The 20,064-nt window shown below is 42.7% G+C and overlaps 1 protein-coding gene and 1 non-coding gene across 3 annotated transcripts in view; both read left to right on the top strand.

Moving 5' to 3' along the window:
• Window positions 1–20,064, top strand: part of SLC1A2 (solute carrier family 1 member 2) — a 140,338-nt gene that overhangs the window by 368 nt on the left and 119,906 nt on the right. The window contains exon 1 of one of the 2 annotated variants that reach the window (XM_016123243.2): window positions 92–755. The exons of the other annotated variant lie outside the window; for it this stretch is intronic. Within the exon in view, the coding sequence (XP_015978729.1) occupies window positions 739–755 (17 nt within the window). The 5' untranslated portion in view covers window positions 92–738. Of the gene's footprint in view, window positions 1–91; window positions 756–20,064 lie in introns of those variants that run through there. 2 annotated transcript variants of the gene reach the window in all.
• Window positions 18,992–19,064, top strand: TRNAM-CAU. Its single transcript has one exon. It is a non-coding gene; the product is annotated as a tRNA-Met (tRNA).

Below are 20,064 nucleotides of genomic sequence, written 5' to 3'. Positions count from 1 at the left end.
GGGGGAGGGGATGGCAGAGGAGGGACCGCGGATCGAGATGGGGCGGGGGGTGCGGGGGCGGCAGTTAAAGGAGTCTCCAGAGGCGGCAGCGTGGGTGATGTCAGCTCGCGACGAAAATAGAGAGGGATCGCCTGCAAATCCCCAGCTCCAGCGGGGCTAAACCTCGCAATCCTTCCCCGGCCGGCGCGGAGCCAGGGCGCAGCGGCCTCCACCTCCTCCCCCAGCGGGCGCACACCGGCACACGCGCGCACGCTCGCACACACTCCCTCGCACACTCACCGCACACACACTCTCCGTCCTCCCCCGCCACCACCCTCCGCACCCGCGCTCCTCCACACGCCGCGCCCGTGAGCCCGGCGGCACACACAGGTGGCAGCCGCGGCGGCCGCGGCGCACCTTTCGCGCGCACCCTCCCGCAGTCCGGGGGGCGGTGCTCTCTCCCGGGACCCACCTTCCGAGCCCCCAGAACGCCCCGCCAAGTGCCTGCGAGGCGGGCCTAAGAGAGCGCGGGACACGCACAGAGGAGAGCCGAGACGCGGATTAGCGCCCGCAGGAGCCTCCAGCGCGCGTAGAGGCGCTAAAGGGCTTACCCAAGGGGGGGTGGGGGTGGAAGGGCGGGGAGAGGCTCCCCCTTAAATACCGCACTCGGCTTCTCTCGCGCGCTCACCCCGGCGTCCGCTCACTCCCTCGCCCGCCGCTGCAGGATTGTGCCGAAGAGGAGGGGGCGTTCCCCAGGCCATGGCATCCACGGAAGGGTGAGGGGGCTTTTCTCTGGATCCGCAGGAAGGCGGGGGGCGCGCTCGGGTGGTGGCGTCCTCTCCGGGACGGGGACCGAGAGACGTCGGCTCCGGATTTCGGAGACGGTGGCGGAGCTACTACGGCTGGGGGTGGGATGGTGGCGAGTGGATGGATTTTCTTTCGCGAAGCTTGCAGTTTAATTAACCCCTTGAAGATGTGAGAGATGGAGGATTGTTTTATTTTATGAAAAGGGTGCGATGGGGGTGTGGAAAAGTGTGGCGAAAAAATTCTCTGGAGGTTACTTTTGAGATTTAAAAACAATAAGAGATTGGGCACTGTGTGAGCGGCAGACATTGCCCGGGAAGCGGCGCTTGGAGCGGCGCGCAGGCTGGAAGGTGGGGACCCGCCTGGATGAATGAGCGGGTACCAGGGCGGGGCGGGGCGAGGACTGGCGCGCGCAGCCTTGAATGTCAGATTTGCAGGTCGCTACTCAATAGATGCCCGGCCTGCACTGATTGCTCCTTGTCCCTGAATGGCGGAATCTCCCTGGCCAGCTCCAAGGAAGAGTGGAAGAGATTTGGGTGCTTCCCGGGAAGAGGCGGGAAAATAAGTGATTTGGGGCAGGCACAGGGCTCCCCAGACTCTAGCGGGGTAGCGTCAGCTTCCCCATTCAGCCTGTGGCTGTGGAGTCGCCTCCTGCCTCCAGAGGCTGCAGTTGGATGGAGACTGTTCCCAGCGATAAGTAAGACAGCTGTCTGTAGCAAAAGGGAGACAGGGCTGCTAGGGGCAAAAGGATCCCTCGAATACTCAGTCAGACCTTAAAGGAAGGGTCTGGAACAACATCCCTGGACCAGTATCTCCCAGAAAACTTTTCCTGCTCGGTGGAACCTGAGTAGAAATAAAAGGACTGGTTGGGGAGCTCAGCCCCTTGGTTAAGTTACAAAATTGCACTAGCCACTTGACCCCACCACTGGACCCATGTTGTATGGAAAGCAAATAGCAGCAGCGTCCCTGCCCTGCCGCAGGTGGAGCTCTTGGTGCTGGCGCTTTCTATAGTTCCTCTTTAATAATTTTACCAACACCTCAGCTTGTTTGGGGGGAATGGGCCTCTTAAGTAGGAGTGAAGAACTGGTTTCAAAGACCGATCTGTAGACTCCAACCTCCAACAAAGGGGAAGTATTTCTAAAACTGTCTGTGTTTAAGAGAAGAACTCATCCCTTTTCTGTCCCCTGGAGTCCTTCCAAAGGGGTCTGGCATCTTGTGATAGCATATTTCTTCTCTCTTTTCATCCTGACAGTTCAGCAGTTTGGATGTTTTTGATTATTGTTTCTCCAAAAAGATGCTCCAGAAAAACACCGTTTACAAGGAGGGTGGTATATTGTGCTTAAACAGATCTCTGGAATTAAATATTAAGAGCCCACATGGCTCAAACTCAGTGCCTTCCCCTGTTTAATTAAAGTTTTTCATATTAGAAAAGATATTAAGGCATTTCTGGCTGCCTGCAGGGCCCTCCTAGAATTACTCTGCTCATAAAGGCTAGGTTGGAAAACATCTGTGAAAGGAAGGGATGATGGTAGTCTTTCAAATCCTGCATCCTGCTCACTCCATATTTTGATGGCCAGATAGTGAAAGGAGAGGTTAAGACAACAGAAATCCCCAAATTGTGTTTATCTCACCTTTGTCCTAGATGAGAGCTGCCAAATGATTGGACATTAACCATATAGCAGAAACGATTTTCGATATTTTTAAAAGACACACATTCAGTTAATACCATGTGCACTGTGGATAATTAAGAAGTGATCGGTCAAGGGAACTTGTATTTAGAAGATGAAAGAGTTGAGAACATTGGAAAGACTGGGAAACAAATATAGAAAGACCTAGGACCCATTATCATTTCAGAGCAGTAACTGATGAGCAAGTGACATTCTCAGAAAACCTGGTCTTTCCTTTCTTCCATCTCTTCTTCCAGCTACATTTACTGAGTATTTGATGGGTCGATCTCACATGCCAGTGGGTACAAAGAAAGACATTAAGGGTCTGGGAGCTGACTTTTAGAAGGCTGGCTCCTGTCGAGGACTTTGATTAGTAAATTGTTCATATGGTTTGGTGAGATTCTCTTTCCTCTTCCAGTGTCTTTGGTTAATGTGTGTCATCAAGGGAAATTCACTAAGAATCCTCGGACTGGTCTCCTTTGTTAGCCACTACCTTCTAATGATGTTAAAATTGTTTCCTTGAAACATACATTGCTAAGAAGGAAGCAAAAACAGCAGTAAGGGTTATTATATGTTTTCAATGTATGTATTTTCAGTTCAACTCTCTTCGATCCAGAATATTTGGTGGATGGGATAGTATACCATTTTGGTTACCAATTATTTGGTGATATAGTTACAGTCAGCACCCGATGGCAATTACCAATTTTTAAAGAATTATTAGAAGCAATAGTTATATCTAATATTTGTTTAGCACTCTACTTTCGAAGCTCATGTGTGTACAATATCACATTTGATTCTTTCAGTAACTGAAGTAGGTGGTCCAGTGAAAATGGGCTTTAAGAATAAAGGATATAGAATGTAATATCTTTCCAGGAAGATTTCAGGACTTGGCAAAACTTTGGGATAGTCGCCTGGAAATATCGATTATTGCTGAAGGGTATACTAGGCATGTCTGGTGCAGGAGATTACCAGCTTTCTCTCAAACCTTTGGCATACACACCCTGCAAAGTGCCTTTTGGAATATTCTTAATATCAGCCTGCACACCTAGTCTTTGCAAAGCATACTCAAACACAGTCTGTTTATTTGAGGTTTCTGATTTTTTGGAATTGGGATTATTAGCATCCAGTTTCTATAAAAGTCAAAAGTGGACCCTGGTAGTTCCCAGGCCCTGAGACGTATTTTCTTGCAAAGCAAGGTCTGGTTTGATAGTCAAACATTCTTTCTTTCTCAATCCCCTGACAAGGCTAGAATTATGGTTTGAGGTCCCTGACCCAGATTGGAAAAAGATCATAAGTAGTCGGTGGCAGACAAGCCAGTGTCCATTATTGACTGAGTTATAGTGGCATGCCTCGATGCTGCAGAGGCAGGCATTTTAGAAATACGTCCTTGAGGGTGGGAGGGGGCTAGGTCACCGTGTATGTCAGGAACCCAAAGCGATCTGTCTTCTGATAAGTTCCCAGGAGCAAGGGGTCAGGGCGAAAGCCAACCACGGGGGCTTGGGTTTCAGTCTGACTTAGAAAGCAAGTGAAACAGAAAACTGCTGACAAGAGGAGAACCCTGGCAAGGGAGACCTCTGGATTTATTATTTCAAGCAAACAAAAGCAAAACATAACGATTGCCTTCTGCCTCCTCCCTGGGAATGAGGTTGAGGTCATTTGGAGTAAGAGCTGCTGGGGAGAGCTTATGGCGAAGGGAGTGGAGGGCATGGGGTTTGGGGTCCAGAGGGGTTCGCATATTGCATGCCTCAGGCTTGGCTGCAGTTTTCATTTCTCATTTTCTCATTTTCAAGAATGTAAAAATCAGCCTCCTTGGGTAAAATAGCTATCAGTGGAATTGTGAGAAGGCCATTTCATGTTGGCTAAGACCCCCTCTTGTGAGTGACTGAAAGCTTAATTCTCAAGAAATAATTCCTAAATCCAAATGCAGCTTGTGCAATGGAAGAGCCAGGATGTTAAAAACCAAAAGACGGATCTGTGCGTCAGTCTCAATGGCCACTTCTTATCCTCTTTTATGCAGCATGAGTCGGTGACATCTCCTTTGGTCAGAATGAAGGGAATTGTCAGACAAGGAAAAGTCCTTAAGAGATGGTGCTTCGGCAGCAGGGAGAAGCAATATTAATAGCGAAGTGTTAGATTTCTGGGTCAGTATGCCGCAAATCCTACAGATCCAGGACTGCAAAGCCTTTTCACAGTTTGAAGCTCTACACAGGTTTGTTGATTCCAGTGGAAATCTCCCCTCCCCACCTTCCTCCATGGCTGTATCATACAATGCCCAGTGTCTGGTTTTCCACCGGTTAAAGGCATGCTAAATTGTTTTCCATAGTGATTTTAATCCCTATGGGACAGGCATGCCTCTCAGAATAAACCCAATCTACTCCATTTCAATCGCTTGCTAGAGTTATTTTAATCAAATTAAGACACTGATATTTTAAACTCTCCTAAGCAATGGGAGGCAGAAGAGTCATTCTCAAGATAACATTTAGTTTCGTTTGCATTTTAAGAACTTGTCCTCGAAGTCTGAAAAATCTCACAAATGCCATACACCGTCTTGCTTGCCGTCTTCTCTTCTGTGCTCGTAACAGCTTGTTGGGGGCAAGCAGGACGTTTCATAGCAAGGGTTTTAGAATCCAGATTAAGGCAAATCTCTTTATTTACGATCAATCGTGTGCTTGCTGTCTCCTCCCTCTGCCCGCCCCTCACCCCGCAACACACCAAGCACCAAGTCCTTGGAACGAATTAATTAAAGGAGTATTTAAAAATATCTCACTGTTCTATCTCCACGTGCTCCATCATTGATTGGAGGCAGATGGGCAGCATATTTGTCAGTAGGATAGAAAAGGACTAGCATCTCATTATAAATCTGCTTGGCTTCAAACAATGGCAGAGAAGACAATGGGCCAGCTGTATTAAAAGAATGAAGAAAAGCGTAGATCTCTAAACTTTTAAAAAGAATACCTAATTTTTGTAGTCCTTTGGAATTTTTTTTAATCTTTATTTTACAATGGTGTTGATATTTATTTACTTATCTTTCATTCACGTATTTATCAAATTTCTCACTTAGACGAGCAGATATGATGGCTGTGCGCTGAACTGCCGTCTGGTGTTTTTAGCAAGCTTGGCAGCTGCTTTGGATTATAGGCTCATTGAGCAAGGATGGTCCTTTAAAAATGAAATGAAGGGAATGAACTCCATTTTGGTGGCTGGACTTGGTCTGTGTCAATCTCGGTTCCCTATAGGATAGATGATGATACATGTTAAAGACCTTGAATGAAGTCCCTGGGGACCAGGAGGGAGACAGTTTACCCCCACACCCCCCGTATATATTAGAGGCTTCATTTAAATTGCCGAGAGTACTTTCTTCTGTTACATTTGGTCAGGAGGGCCATCTGTCACTTGCTGTTCGTAATCTGGCACAGGACTTTCTGTCATGTGCTCCTGCCATCCCGGCTTCCCAGCCCCTGTGCGGTCAGCATCACAGAGCTGGTGGCAAAGTTGGCCGTGGCTCTGCGGCTTGCTTGCCTCCCCAGCTTCGCCCTTCCCACAATACTGCACATGTGACATTGGATGCCCCGGCACCGAATGTGGCCCCCAGGCATACATTTTTTGGCTCACGCAGGATTTTGAAAATGTTTGAATTATTTACTTATGCTTAAAAAAATATTCCACCTAAAAACAATCTCGATTCTGGCTTCTCTCGAAAATTGGCAGATCTGACGACAAAGGACTTGCCCTTTTGTCTTGGTACTATCTATTGAGTTGTTACAGCCCAGCACTGTTTTAAACACTTAACACGTATTAATTTATTTTAATCTCCACAACAGTGATGCACAGAGTCTATTATTCTCCCCATTTGACGAGCATGTAAACCCAGACACAGAAACTAAATAACTTGCCTGAGATTTCACAGCTAGCGAGTGGCAAAGCCAGACCTTACACCCAGGCAGCCTGGCTCTAGGACCTGTGACCCTAACCGCTAGGGAACACTGCTCAGTTCTGCAGGTCCAGGGTCGGTTGGAGCTGCAGAGTGGCTGCCTCCTGAGACAGGGCATGTGCCTTCCAGGTTGGGCATAGTCTTTTCGGAGACCACTCTCTCATGTACCCTGCTTGGCGCCTGCCTTCTCTGTGGCAGCTGTGGAGAAAATGAGCTGGGGTTCCATCCTTTTAGGGGGTGCCACAGCCTAATGGTTGTGGATTGGAGGAATTCTTCACAACCCCATTTCTATGTCATGAAAGGTAATTCCAGCCGCTGCTTCTTTTTAACCACTTACCTCCTTGTTATTTCCTTTAACTTTGCTCAGGGTGGTTCTTAATGAAAGGGTTCTCCTTAACTGGTTGTCAGGACGCCAACAGTATTGTCTTATCCAGATGCGCTGCTTTGAAACGGCACAGGGCACGACCACGTGGGTCCTACCTTTTGGAATATTGAGCCTTGGGCATGCACTTCTTAGTGACGAATGTAGCTGAACATTTAGCGAGGCCCTGGAATTTATCCTTCCTTATGTGATTTTCAAGTGTGGCTGTTTAGGGTTGTGACTTACCCATTTTCCTAGAACAGCTACTCCCCTGCCTTTTTAGGAGGGAGTAGTTTGTGGTGGTGGGTTTTGTTTGTTTATTTGTTGCAATGCATGCAAACAGTTATGACTAGGAATGCCTTTTAAATTGAGGAAGGAATCTTTTAGATGCCATTTCTCCATGTGTATTTTGAAGAATGGTACAGTTTCTGATCATCCAATAGGTGGCAGTATGTGTCAGTGCTTTATCCAGACTGGTGGTTGGACTCCCTTTGGAGACCCCTGGGTCCTTAGGGAATTCCAATTCCCACAGCATTCCATTCTCTTCTGATTAAAAAAAAAGTGTCTCTACCAAATATATCATTTGGTATTCATGAGACGATTGTCATGTATCAACAGTGTTCGGAGATATCGCCATAAACAAATAAAAATAGGACCATTTATTTGAAGTTATTCCAGGTCTGCGTGACTATACATATATGATTTCATTAAATCCTTGGACAATTCCTATGAAATATTATGCTCAGATGCAGACACTGAAGCTTCGAGAAATTTCGATTTTATGCTGTTATTGGGTGCCTTGTGTTTTTTGTCATCTAATTCTACTGTGTTTCATATTATCCACATTTTGCTATCCACATTTCCTTCATATTTCACAAGCTCTCTCTTTGGTTTTTTTTTTTTTTTTTTTTTTGCTCCAGTGAGTGTCGCCCATTCTTTTGATCAAAGGAAGCAAGATAGCCAAGTTTCCCTGAAAAAAGAGATGATAAAGAATTTAAGAGGGAATGCACCAGAAGGTTAGCAATGATCACAGAAAGAAGTTAATCTAGCTTTAAAAGGAAATGTGACCTTTAAAAGAAAATGCCACCAAAAGAAGTGGGAGTAAGTTTAGGCAACTGAGAAGGATGATCCGACCCCAGCTTGTAGACATTAAACCAGAGAATTTCAAATAGGAGCAGTTGCAGTGCAGGAAGGGGGATAAGGTAAAAGAAAATAGATAAGACAAGAAAGATACTCTTTTCTGTCAAGTATCAAACAAAGCCAACTGCTGCAGACCAAATTGTATCTTTGTTTTTATCTCAGCCTTTACTAAAAGGACAGTTTGTGATCTGATAACCAGCTTTGTTAGGAGAGTGTATGGAAGTCAGCATGAACAGAGCACAATTAGATAAACTCGTCTAGGGGTGAAATGGATGGATATCAGCTGACAACACTCATCTCAGACACTAAAGGGACTGATGGTTCCCCAGGGGATCAGTTCAGTTATTTATATTTAGATGCGGCATAGGGTCTAGACAAAGTGTCAAAAATAAATATGGGACCAATTTCTAAAAATAGAGTCGAAAGTAATGGAATTTTTGACTGAATCTATTCTTCTAATATTTTTCTGGAATTCAAAGTTATCCGTCAGCAGACATTTGTTAAATCCTCACAGAAGAGAAGCACTGATAGGATCATTGGTTTTTTTAAAATCATGATTAATTGCTATGATTTCCAATGAAGGAGGAATTATTTGTCTAGAATACACAAATTTGGATTCTTTTCATGACATGGATACACTGGGTTTGAGGCATTGTTGCTGGCTGGTCCTAGGAAATACTCTGCAATGGAGACTTGTGTGTATGAGGTTATTGAGGGGAGCTCTAAGCATCACTCCCTGAGGAAGAGCAAAGGAAGCCAGAGTGGGCAGAGGGGGAAGTTGAAACAGTCACAACAAAGGGCCTGGGCCATCTCGCGAGAAGCTGTGGTACAAGAATGGCCCTTTGGAATGGTCCAGAATTGAGGAAAGAAGTCTGGCCTTTCTACGACTCTCTCAATCAGCCACTGGATCCAGGCTGTGCTCCGGCAGTTGGCATGGCCCTGGGTGAGTACAGGGCGAGGCTTTGGAAGGAGATATACTTTGTAAGTGTTGTCATTTATCAATACCCCCGGCAGCTGGGGGAGCGAATGCCTCAGTCCTGAAGGTCGGGGCATAGGTGTCTGGGCAGCATGTCATAGCATCCATTATTGACTCTAGATTCAAATGTTTGAGAGATAATAAAATAATGGGAATGGATGCTTTCAAATCGAATAGCCAGGCCTCCACAAAGCTATCATCTGCAATAAAATACTATACCTTAAAATGAATGCGTGGTAGGGGGAAATACAGGAAGGGGTAGTGGATTCTGGTGGGCAAGGATGGGGAAATTTAGCAGGCATCACCTTCCTCAGTTTTAACTGTGATCCACACAGCCCCCAAAGACTGATAACAGAGGCCCTTCTTTTTACTCCAGACCTTCCCAAGGCATCTGGTCCAGGTGGAGGATGGTTATCTGAAATTGCTGCCTTAGAACGGGAAATCAACTTGAATTAATGGAAGGGGCCCCCAAAAGCAACAGATAAATATATTGGGAAGCAGAGTGTAGCTATTGTTGATTTTCTCTCTGTTGACAGCAGCTGTTTCTACATTCCTACCAGTGTTATTTCCCATGGAGTCCTTACCTAGGAAAAAAGGTGGGCAGTGAACTGGATAACCCCTTTCTGGAATATCCATTACTTTGTTCTATTGATTCAAGAAGTCATGTATTCTCTTGATCTCTGGCCAAAGGTGCTTGTATGTTGACATTTCACTGCTCTATTCCCTTGGTAAATATTGAGATGTGTTCAGAGAAGAAAGAACACTTTTGTACATAACCCAAGGCCTTGTAGATTATATCTCTGTGGGTATTTTCTCATGTTTTCTCATAGTAATTGACTTTTGTTTCTGAGATCAGGACATTGATTATCAATGTGTTTGTGTTTTTATTAGCCTAACAGCTTAATTCAAATGTCTCGATTGTAGAGTAATAGAAGGTAAAGCAATCCAACACTAAAACTTGCCTTTCCTTCCTTACCTGTTTTTAAGTTAAAAATTTGTTATTTACTATTGCAGATATTATGCATGGTTTCAGTATTTGGGTAAAAACAGCATTGACTGTATTCAATCTACATTTAGAACATGCATTTTGCATATAGAACGTAACCATCAGCGAAATGAAGGGGTATGAAGGATTCACTATCCACTGTTAAATAAATTATTTTTAATAAAAAAATTTAACTTTTTATTTTTTTGGATCAGTGTTTATTTTCCTATAATAAAAAACATAACATTATTAAAAAACTAAAAACAAATAACAACAACAACAAAAAAACTAAGCTAAATATTACAGAATGGCATAAAGTAAAAAATAAAAGACTGCCCTCTCTCCCCAATTCCGTTCTCTAAAAATACTAATTTTTTGATTTATCCTTTGAGACATTTTTCTATGTGCATGTAAACATCCACTTCTTAATGTGCAAATTATATCATTCTATACAGATAATTTTACAACTTGCTTTTCACTTAATACCCCTGGGTATATAATCATGTATTATATATATCTGATAATAGTTCACTGTGTGGTTCTATAATAATTGATTTAACCAGTTCCTGATTGGTAGATAGCTAGGTTATCTCCAAGTCTTTGTTATTGTAACAATTTTGGGTGGAATGCAAGTTGTGGGGCTGGTGGATGAGACCAGTTATGATTTAGATGACAGCAATGATTCAGATGGGGGATAATAGCCCAAATTAGGACATATATATGTGTATTACCTGATGCCAAGGATATTTAGAAGGACTCAGTGACCAAATATATGTAATGGTGAGCAGGAGGGAGGCATAAAACTATCTCTTGGTTTCTGGCTCAAGTAAATGGAAGTGGGAAAGAGTGTGGTAAAGGAATTCAGGAAAGAGATGGCAATTTTGAAAGAGAAGGTAATGAATTTGGTTCCATGTACTGGGTTATAATTTTTTGCTAGGATACTAGGTAGAGATGCTCACTGAGCAGTTAAATATGGGGAAAGGTGGGGCATTTATGGAGTGGTATTTATGATCATAGAAGTAAATGAGATCACCTAGACAGATCATGAAGCTAGAAAAAAAAATGGGGCTGAGGGAAGAAACCTTGGGAAGTCTAGGGTCTATAGATGGGAGAGGGAAGGGATGCAGGTGTCCAGGATGCTGAGAAGTAAGGAGGGGAATCAGGCGAGAGTGGGTGTCTTGGAGTGGGTGACAGTGCCATATGCCGTAGAGAAGTTAAATAATGTAAGTGATGAAAAGCGGTCATTGGATTAATTAATTTCATGGCCATCACTGGCCTGTGCCAGGGCAGGGTGAGAAAGTGGTGGCTACTGTCCCCGTGCTGGTGTGGGTTGAGAAGAGGTGAAGAGAAAATTAATGTAATTTTTTTTTTGTTCAAAGGTGGCAATCAAGGGGAGGATGGCAATACAAAAGGGAGAGCAGGATTACATTTTGGCTTATTTGTTTTGGTTTTAGGGTAGGTGTGATGTAAGCATGTCCATATGCTAAGGGAAAAAAGGTTTGACTTGTGATGATAAGGACTTAAGGACCATTTGTGGGAGGAGTGGATGAAAGACAGAATTAGAACCATTGCTGGCTTTCGAGGTCTTGCAGGGCAGGGCAGGGTGGGTGGCTTTGTGAGTACTTGGCCACAGCTCCCTACTGTCTTCCTGTTTGATGCCACAGTGTAGGGGATGACAACTCAGAACAGTGAGGGAGGAAAAGATCACCTGCCTAGACTGCCAGATTTGTGCGGTCCACCAGAGAGATCTGTACAGTGACAGATAGGGCCACCAACTCCTTACTTCTACAGCTTTGTTAGTCAACCAGCTAGAGTTGGATAGATTTTAGCAGTGGTCACTATTGTTTTGACTGGGGTAGAGGGTGGGGATCCACCTTCCTCACGCTTTTCTATGTCCCCTAGCTGGAATTCTTCTCTTTCTCTTCCTAATCCTTCATTTACACTCTTGCTTAGCTTGTGAAACATCCTTGGAGTCATTCTTGATCCCTATTCTTTTGGCCCTCATCCTCCTTGGACATTTACCTACCACATGTATACTGATAACTCTCAAATGTATATTTCTATCTCAGACCTTTTCTCCGAGCTCCCAATTCATATATCCTACCATCTAATGACCATCTCCATTTGTATAGTGTACAGACATCTCGAAATCACCAGGGGCACAATGAAACTCTTGCAGACTCACCCCTACTTCCTCACAAGATTCTCCCATCTCAGTAAATGTACAATCCATCTAGACATTCAAAGCCAGAAATATAGGTATTCTCCATGTTTGTTAGTTAGTTTGTTTGTTTATTTGTTTTTGCCTTCCATCAGCCCCAACCTACAAGCTTTCTCAGTTCTATCTCCAAAACGTCCCTTGAGTCTGGCCTTTTCTCTCCATTACCATGGCTATCACATCAGCCCAGATAATGGTCATCACTCTACTGGAAGCCACACAGCCTCCTGACTTTCAGTTGGTCAACTACCCCATGGTCTTGCCCACCTTAGGACCCATTCCCTTTGTATGAACCACTTTCTACCCCCTACCTACTACTATTCTTCAGACAGCTGGCACCCTCTCATCTTATAGCACCCTTTAGTTCTCAGCTTAAACTCTATTTCCCAGAGAGGTCTTCTCTTATCACTCCATCCAAAAACAAGTCTCCTTTTCATAGTCATACCTCATTCCTCTTGTTTTCTCCCTTCATGGCATCCTTTACAATTTTTAAAGTATTTTATTTATTTATCCTCTTGTTGGTATCTACCTCCCTCAGGAATATAAGCACTCTGAGGGCTGGTTCATCATTGCAACCCCCTAGACCATAAAACTTTGCACTCAATAAGTATTTCTCTCTTTCTTTTTTTATATCACATTTTGTTTATTTATTCATCTGTTGATGGATATTTGGGTCGTTTCCACTTTTTGGCTATTGTGAACAATTGTACATATATATATTTTTAAAGCTTTGTAGTATTTTTTGGGGGTAACATTGGTTAATACAATTATATAATTTTCAGGTGTACATTATAATTTGACATCTGTATATTCTATTGTGTATTAACCACCCAAAGTCCAGTTTCTTTCAGCTACCATTTATTTGATCCCCTTTACCCACTTCGCCCTCTCCCTACCCCCTATATTTGACCTCCTTTAACCATCTATTTACCCCATCCTCCCCTACCCCCTACCGTCTGTTAACCACAAGTCCATGTCCATGAATCTCTGTTTGTTTGTCCCGTTCATTTTTTGCTTTAGGTTTATATCTCACATATAAGTGATATCATGTGATCTTCAACTTTTTCTATCTGGCTTATTTCACTTAGCATGATTATCTCGAGTTCCATCCATGTTGTCGCAAATGGCAGTATTTCATCTCTTCTTATGGCTACGTAATATTCCATGGTATATATGTACCACAGTTTTTTTATCCAATCATCTACTGTAGGATACTTCGGTTGCTTCCATGTCCTGGCCACCATGAATAATGCTGCTATCGTTTTGGATATGAGTTGTCAAGTCTTTGAGGTAAATACCCAGTAGAGGGATTGCTGGATCATATAGTAGATCAATTCTTAGTTTTTTGAGGAACCTCCATACTATTTTCCATAGTGGCTGTACCAATTTGCAGTCCCACCTGCAGTGTATGAGGGTTCCTTTTTCAACACTCAATAAGTATTTCTTGATTGAACATTCCTCCACCTCAGTGTGGGGACATAGAGAAACCTTTCAGAAGAGGTGACATTTGAGCTGGGCCTCTTCCAGGGAGTTTGTCCTCTGATAGGACTTCATTTTATCAGAGTGTGCTAAGTGTTTTTTGTCTGTCTGCTAACGATCCTGGTATCTCTGAGGATCAGGACGACATTTTTTTGAGTCTCAATGATAACTTATTATCATTATCACAATGCATGTTTGTGTAATTTAATTGTCCGCTTTGGGAAAGAGACATGCAAGGGCGTAGAGAGGGCAGAAGGGGATGGTTTTAAGGGGGCAACAGGGCCAAAGTTGAGAAATTATGTTTTTTGCTTGTTAGGACACATCCTCTTTCAAAGATTCTGGTGCTCAGTTGAACTGCCCTGCCCACCAGTCTGTAACCAACATTTTGACTGCTAAGGATTGATAGGGTTCAGGTAGGTTACATGAATAATTAGTTGGGCAGCAGTTCATCTTGTGGAGCTAAAAATGTATTTGTCACAGTCAATCATGTTCCCATGCTGCTGTCTGGGAAAGAGTACAAACTCCTAGAGCTGCCGTTATTTTAAAATGCGTGTAAGTTTAATCAGATGAGACTTTTTGAGCCTATCCCCTCACCTCCACCCCTGTCTCTGATCTTTCCCAGGACTTCCTGCCTCCTCTTAGAATGATGTCTTTCTGTTCCTTTTTCTTGTTCCTTGTGAAGGAAAGCGAGGAGAAGCAAGCGTGAATTTGATATTCAGATTCAAAGAAGGATTTCTCAAGTCAAAGATGATATTTAAATTGCATCCGTGAATAAAATCCAAGGCTCCACAGTTCAACTGCTTGTAAAACTGATTTATAAAAAGAAAAGTGCTCAGAAGCTGACAACGTTGTTGTTAAATTGATGCTTTTTAACTCTTGAAGAGATTCTGAATGTATTTAATCATTCCCAATAGAGTTCTCTTCTCTCAGTTCCTATTGTGATCAGATAAAAAGAGCCATGCCATAAGAAAGAATGAAATCTTACCGCTTGCAACACGGTAGACCTAGAGGGTATTATGCTAAGTGAAATAAGACAGACAGAGAAAGATAAATACCATACTACTTCACTTATATGTAGAATCTAAAAAAAAAAAAAAAAAAAAACAAACCAAAAAACAAATCAACAAACAAAACAGAAGCAAACTCATAGATACAGAGAATAAATTCATGGTTGCTAGATGGGAGGGAAGTCGGGGGAGTTGGATGAAAAACTGAAGAGATTAAGAAGTAGAAATTGGTAGTTACAAAATAGTCATGGGGATATAAAGTACAGCATAGGGAATATAGTCAATATATTATTTTATAATTATACATGGTGCCATGTGGTTGCAAGACCTATGAGGGGTGTCAATTTGCAAACTGTATAAATGTCTAACCACTGTGCTGTACCCCTAAAACCAATATAATATTGAATGTCACCTGTAATTGAAAAAAAAAAAAAAAGAGCCATGGGTCTAGAAATAAGTGAAATAAGTCTCATAGTTGGTATGTGTGTTTTCTGGTAACTTAAATAAAGACATTCTGTATTTCTATAGTTCTTGAAGTAGAGTTCTTTTCTGGAGTTTTCTGGTGGCAGGACATGTTGAAGGGTGTTTGTTGTGTCCTGTTGAGACAGGAGAATAAAAACTCTGCCCAGCGTCTTCTTTCTTGACTCTCAGTGAGAACTCTGTGATTGGATGAAGGGTCAGTTTATGGAACCCCCTTCCTGAGCCGTATGGAAGGTCTTCCGCTGAAACCACCCTCATCATCCTTACAGCAAACGCTAGATTCCTCATAAATTCAGAGCCAGGGCGTTCAAACTGCTGTTTCTGAGGTGGAAGCAGAATCCAAGTAGAGACGCTGTGCTTTCTAGTTTCCTCTGATACAGAAGCCATTGTTAGTTGGGAGAACCAAGCATCCACAGATGGTGTCTTTATGTGCTTTCTCTCTCCTTCGGAAGACTCTCAGTGGATTTCCAGGAAGGTAGACTCCAGTTCTCCACACACAGTCCTCAGGTAATTGTTCAGCAATCAGGAAGACCAAACCGGTTTGTCCAGAAGGGGGCACTGTGGAGCCTCACAGCAGCAGCAGCAGGTCAATGGTGGTTTCCTGCTGCTTCGAAGCAGGAGCCAGAGGGTGACTTGCCTCTTTCCCAGGCCAGCATGAGCTGTTGCCTTGGTTTTTAAGAAGGGAAACCCTATCATACTGATTATTTACATTCCAAGTGACCTGGAGTTGTTAAATCAACCAAGGAACCAGAGCTCTCTGGGACGACTGGGCTGACATGGAGAGGGAGGTGACCGCATTCACCACGTCCTGGCTCTCTGTCCTCACCCCCCCTGGCTTCTCCTTGAGCGTCATCAGCAGGGTTTGAACAAAATTTGCTGGTTCCACAGCTCAGGTATGTCCAACCTGTTTTCGTCCGGGTTATTGATAGACTTTTTAAGGTGAAGGGGAAACCAAAGGGAAGAAGAGAGACCTTTAAAGAGGAAGAAGACGACACTTGAGTGATCGAAAAGTGCATTTCGAAAGGGTTGGAAAGGCCTCAGAATACACAACATAAGAATGGAAACATATAAACAGATATTCCTCTTTTCAAAATGACTAACCAGCCACCCCAGAAATCTAGCTTGTGTTTCAACCCGATTGGAGGCAGGCACCAAAATTAAGGTAGGCGTGGAAATGCTGTGTTTTTTTTTTTTTTGTTACAGTCACACTCCCCTTGGAGGCGGCCATAGAGGAATCAGGATTTAGCCATGCGTCCATATGTTTGTCTAGATAGGACTCTCCTCCTCACCTTGGAGCTGGGCCGCTGAGGCTAGCCAGTGAGATGAAGATGGTTCCATGTTTTCAAGGAGCGGGAAAATCACAATCTCATACTAGTGTCTAGTCAAGGGGCATTTTATATTATTCACCTTTGAGTTCCTCATGTCATATAATCGCAGGGTATTTGTTGAATAAATAAATGAAAGCAGTCAAAAGGCTCACTGGATGAGCTCTTTGCCACAAAATTTCTGATTCCTTCTTCAAGAGAATCTTCGATTCTTTGAGTATCAATGTAGGGACACAGAGGAGCAGGGCCAGTCTCAGGGCCCTGTCCTTGGTTTAACGCTCTGCAGCCACCATCTCAAAGTTTTTAAGGACAAGGAGCCTTGTGTTTTCGTTTTGCACTGGACCCCACGAATTATGTGGCCAGTCCTTCAGGGAAGCCACACATATGCGGGCCTGTAAGGAACACTAGTAATGATGACAGTGACCATGATAAAGATGATAACCTTGAGAAGACCTGATCTCTTGCAGTGCACTAGAATATTCCAATAATGAGATACTTTGCATAAAACAGCTTCTGGGAGCTAGTGTTACATAGCAGTTAAAAGAATGTGTTTTATATTCAGAAAGACCCAAGCAAAATTTCCTGTTCTACCATTTACTAGCAGTATAACTTCAGGAAGTTAGTTAGCCTCTCTGAGACTCAATTTATCTATTAAATATGGACAATATCACCCACCTCATAGGGTTTTGGAGAAGATTAGGGCAGGACTGTGAAGCACTCAGCCTAGTGCCTGGGACATGGAGAACACCCTGTAATGGTGACTGTCATTCTTCTTGGAATAGCATGACTCTATGACTTTTAGCCTGCTGAACTTCGGCTGAGTTATCCACCAGTTTCCCGACTTTGCAAATTAAATTGCTAACCCTTGGTGCATAACCCACAGGTATGTTTGCTAATGCTTTCTCATAGCTACAGGTGATAAGATTAGAAATTAGGTCTTGGACTTCTTTGATCTTATGAGTGGTATATTTGCAAAGGTTTGTTGGAAGATTTTTCTTTTATGTGCTTTTAACCCTTGAACTGTTTTCCTTGCTATACTTCTTACTCAAAATGCATGGTGTTTTTTTCACTATGTTTGCAATTCTTGGATACCAGCTGGGGGCCCTACAACTCAATTTAATTCTATCTCTACCTGAAATTAAAGTCAGATCCTATGAGTTAAGGGCTCAGTCCCACGAGACACCCCCCACCCCTCCCGCCGCAGATGCCAGTTGCAAGTCCAGGTTGTACTCTGACTGACAGGCTATAAATTTAGCAGGTTCCCATGATCCCCTCCTTGGTTTTCATAATTTTGCTAGAGCAATTCACAGAACTTAGGAAAACACTTTGCTTTACAACTCAGGCACAGGCAGATGGAAGAGATGCATAGGGAAAGCTATGGGGGAAGGGACATGCACACCTCCCTCCCAGCACCTTGATGTGTTCACTAACCCAGGAGCTCCCGAAACCATTGTTTAGGGATGTGATTGATTAAATCACCAGCCATTGATTATTAAATTTTTAAAAAATTTTATTAAGTTTATTGAGGTGGCATTAGTTGACTAGATCATATAGGTTTCAAATGTGCAATTCTATAACACGCCATCTGTATATAGCATTGTGTGCTTACCACCCGAAGTCAAATCTCTTTCTGTGATCATATATTCGATGCCCTTTACCCTTATCTACCTACCCCCTTTCCTTCTGGTAACCACTATACTACTGTCTGTGTCTAAGAGCTTTGTTTATTTGTTTTCTTGTTTGTTGCTTTCAGTTTTATAGCCTGCATATGAGTGAAATCATATGGGTCTCAACTTTTTTCATCTGATTTATTTCACTTAGCCTGATATTCTCAAGATCAGTCCATGTGTAGCAAATGGCAGTATTTCAATTTTTCTTATGGCTGAGTAATATTCTATTGTATCTATGTGCCACATCTTCTTTACCCAATCATCTATCGAAACGTCCTTCAGTTGTTTTGATGTCTTGGCCACCATGAATAATGTATGCCATTAGTTAACTCTCCAGCTTCTCAGAGGCTAGGGATAGGGTGGAAAGTTCCAACCCTCTAATCATGCCTTGGTCTTTTGGGTGACAGTCCCTGTCTTGAAGCTATCAAGAGGTCTTTCCTTCAGCCAGCAGTCATCTCATTAACCTACAAAAGATATTTATAACTCTGGAGAGTCCTATGGTTTTGGGAACTGTACCTTTCAGGAACTAGGGACAAAGACCAAATATTTTTGTTATATCACTGCCTCGTAATATCAGAGTCTCTCCAAGCAAGAAGAGTCCTGCTCAAACTCATTGATGTCTTCTGAAACTTATAAAGATAAGAAAGATTGTTTCAGAAAGTGTTGGGCTGAGAGACAGGGGGCAGGAGGGGGGTTTAGACCTAGGTCAGATGGCACCATGGCAGGCAGCCAAGCCTTGGAAGAAGTGGGTAGACTAGGTGACATGTTTCTTCAAACACTGGGGATCTGTGATTTCGTCTCTGAAGTTCCCCCATCAACTCTAACAACGGGTGGTTCAAGATTTCCAATGCCTAAACCACCTTAAAGCATCTCAGTGGGTGTTTGATCCGTTGCAGTTGGCTCCAAATATGGCTGGTTGTGCAGTTTTACTATGTGAGTTAGCATGTGGGAGAACAAAAACTCACACCTGCCTCCTTAGCGCAGTAGGCAGCGCGTCAGTCTCATAATCTGAAGGTCCTGAGTTCGAACCTCAGAGGGGGCAGTTCTGTTTTTGCTCAGGTTTCTCCTTAAAAGGAATTTACATGTGCTGTAGAAAAGAATGCTGTAACTTCCAAGTAAAACAATAATATACAAGTAGGCATGAAAAAATTTATATTTTAAGAAAAGAAATAGTTAAAAAGATTGTGTGTTTTTTTAATGTTATTTCTGTTAAATTTTCATGGGACTCTCATATTTCAGGGATTGTCCTTTATGATTTGTGACAGGAGTGAGCCATATTAGGGCACCATTCTGTAAGGTGGAGAGTTTATTTGATAACAAATCTATTCATTATACACGAAATCCATACTGTTTAGACACAAACAAGATAAAAAAAATAACACCTATTCTCTCACTAACGAGAGATAAAATCTTTAACATTGATATATGTCATTTCAGACTTATGTATATATACATATCAGTACATTTTTAATAAAAATGGGAGCATAACCTATATATAGATTGTCCTATAAACTAATTTCTCCTATAATAACTGACAAAAAATTATCTATTTTGGACTTGGCAATGTGTTATGAACATCTGTTAATAAGTAAATTTATCACCTTGTTTAAAGACTGTGGTCTTATTTTGTGGATATATCATGACTTTTAAAACCAATCTCCTATCATTAGATATTTAGCTTGTTTCTAAGTTTTCACTATTATAAACATCCTTGTAGATACACATCTAAGCAAACCTGTCTCACTACTTCCTTAGAATAGATTGCTAGAAATGAAATCACTGGGTAAAATGGTGCATATTATTTATCATTTTGACACATATTTCCTAATTGTGCAGCCTCTGGTGGGGGGGGGAGGAGCAGGAGATTCAAAGAAATGAAAGCATTTGTGTTTTTTTTGAGTCTACCTTGCTGTAGTGTCTATTAATTGTAGTTGTAACATAGAATGGCTCTGGTGTGAACTTTAATTCCTGGCCGAAACCTGGGCCGGTTTTAGACTTAGAAATATCTTTCTCCTGCACTTGGTTAAAATAAACTTTTTTCC

Source organism: Rousettus aegyptiacus, unplaced genomic scaffold (assembly GCF_014176215.1).
Source record: "Rousettus aegyptiacus isolate mRouAeg1 unplaced genomic scaffold, mRouAeg1.p scaffold_m13_p_5, whole genome shotgun sequence".
Classification (NCBI taxonomy): Eukaryota; Metazoa; Chordata; class Mammalia; order Chiroptera; family Pteropodidae; genus Rousettus; species Rousettus aegyptiacus.
This window is presented reverse-complemented; position numbering and strand designations above follow the sequence as displayed.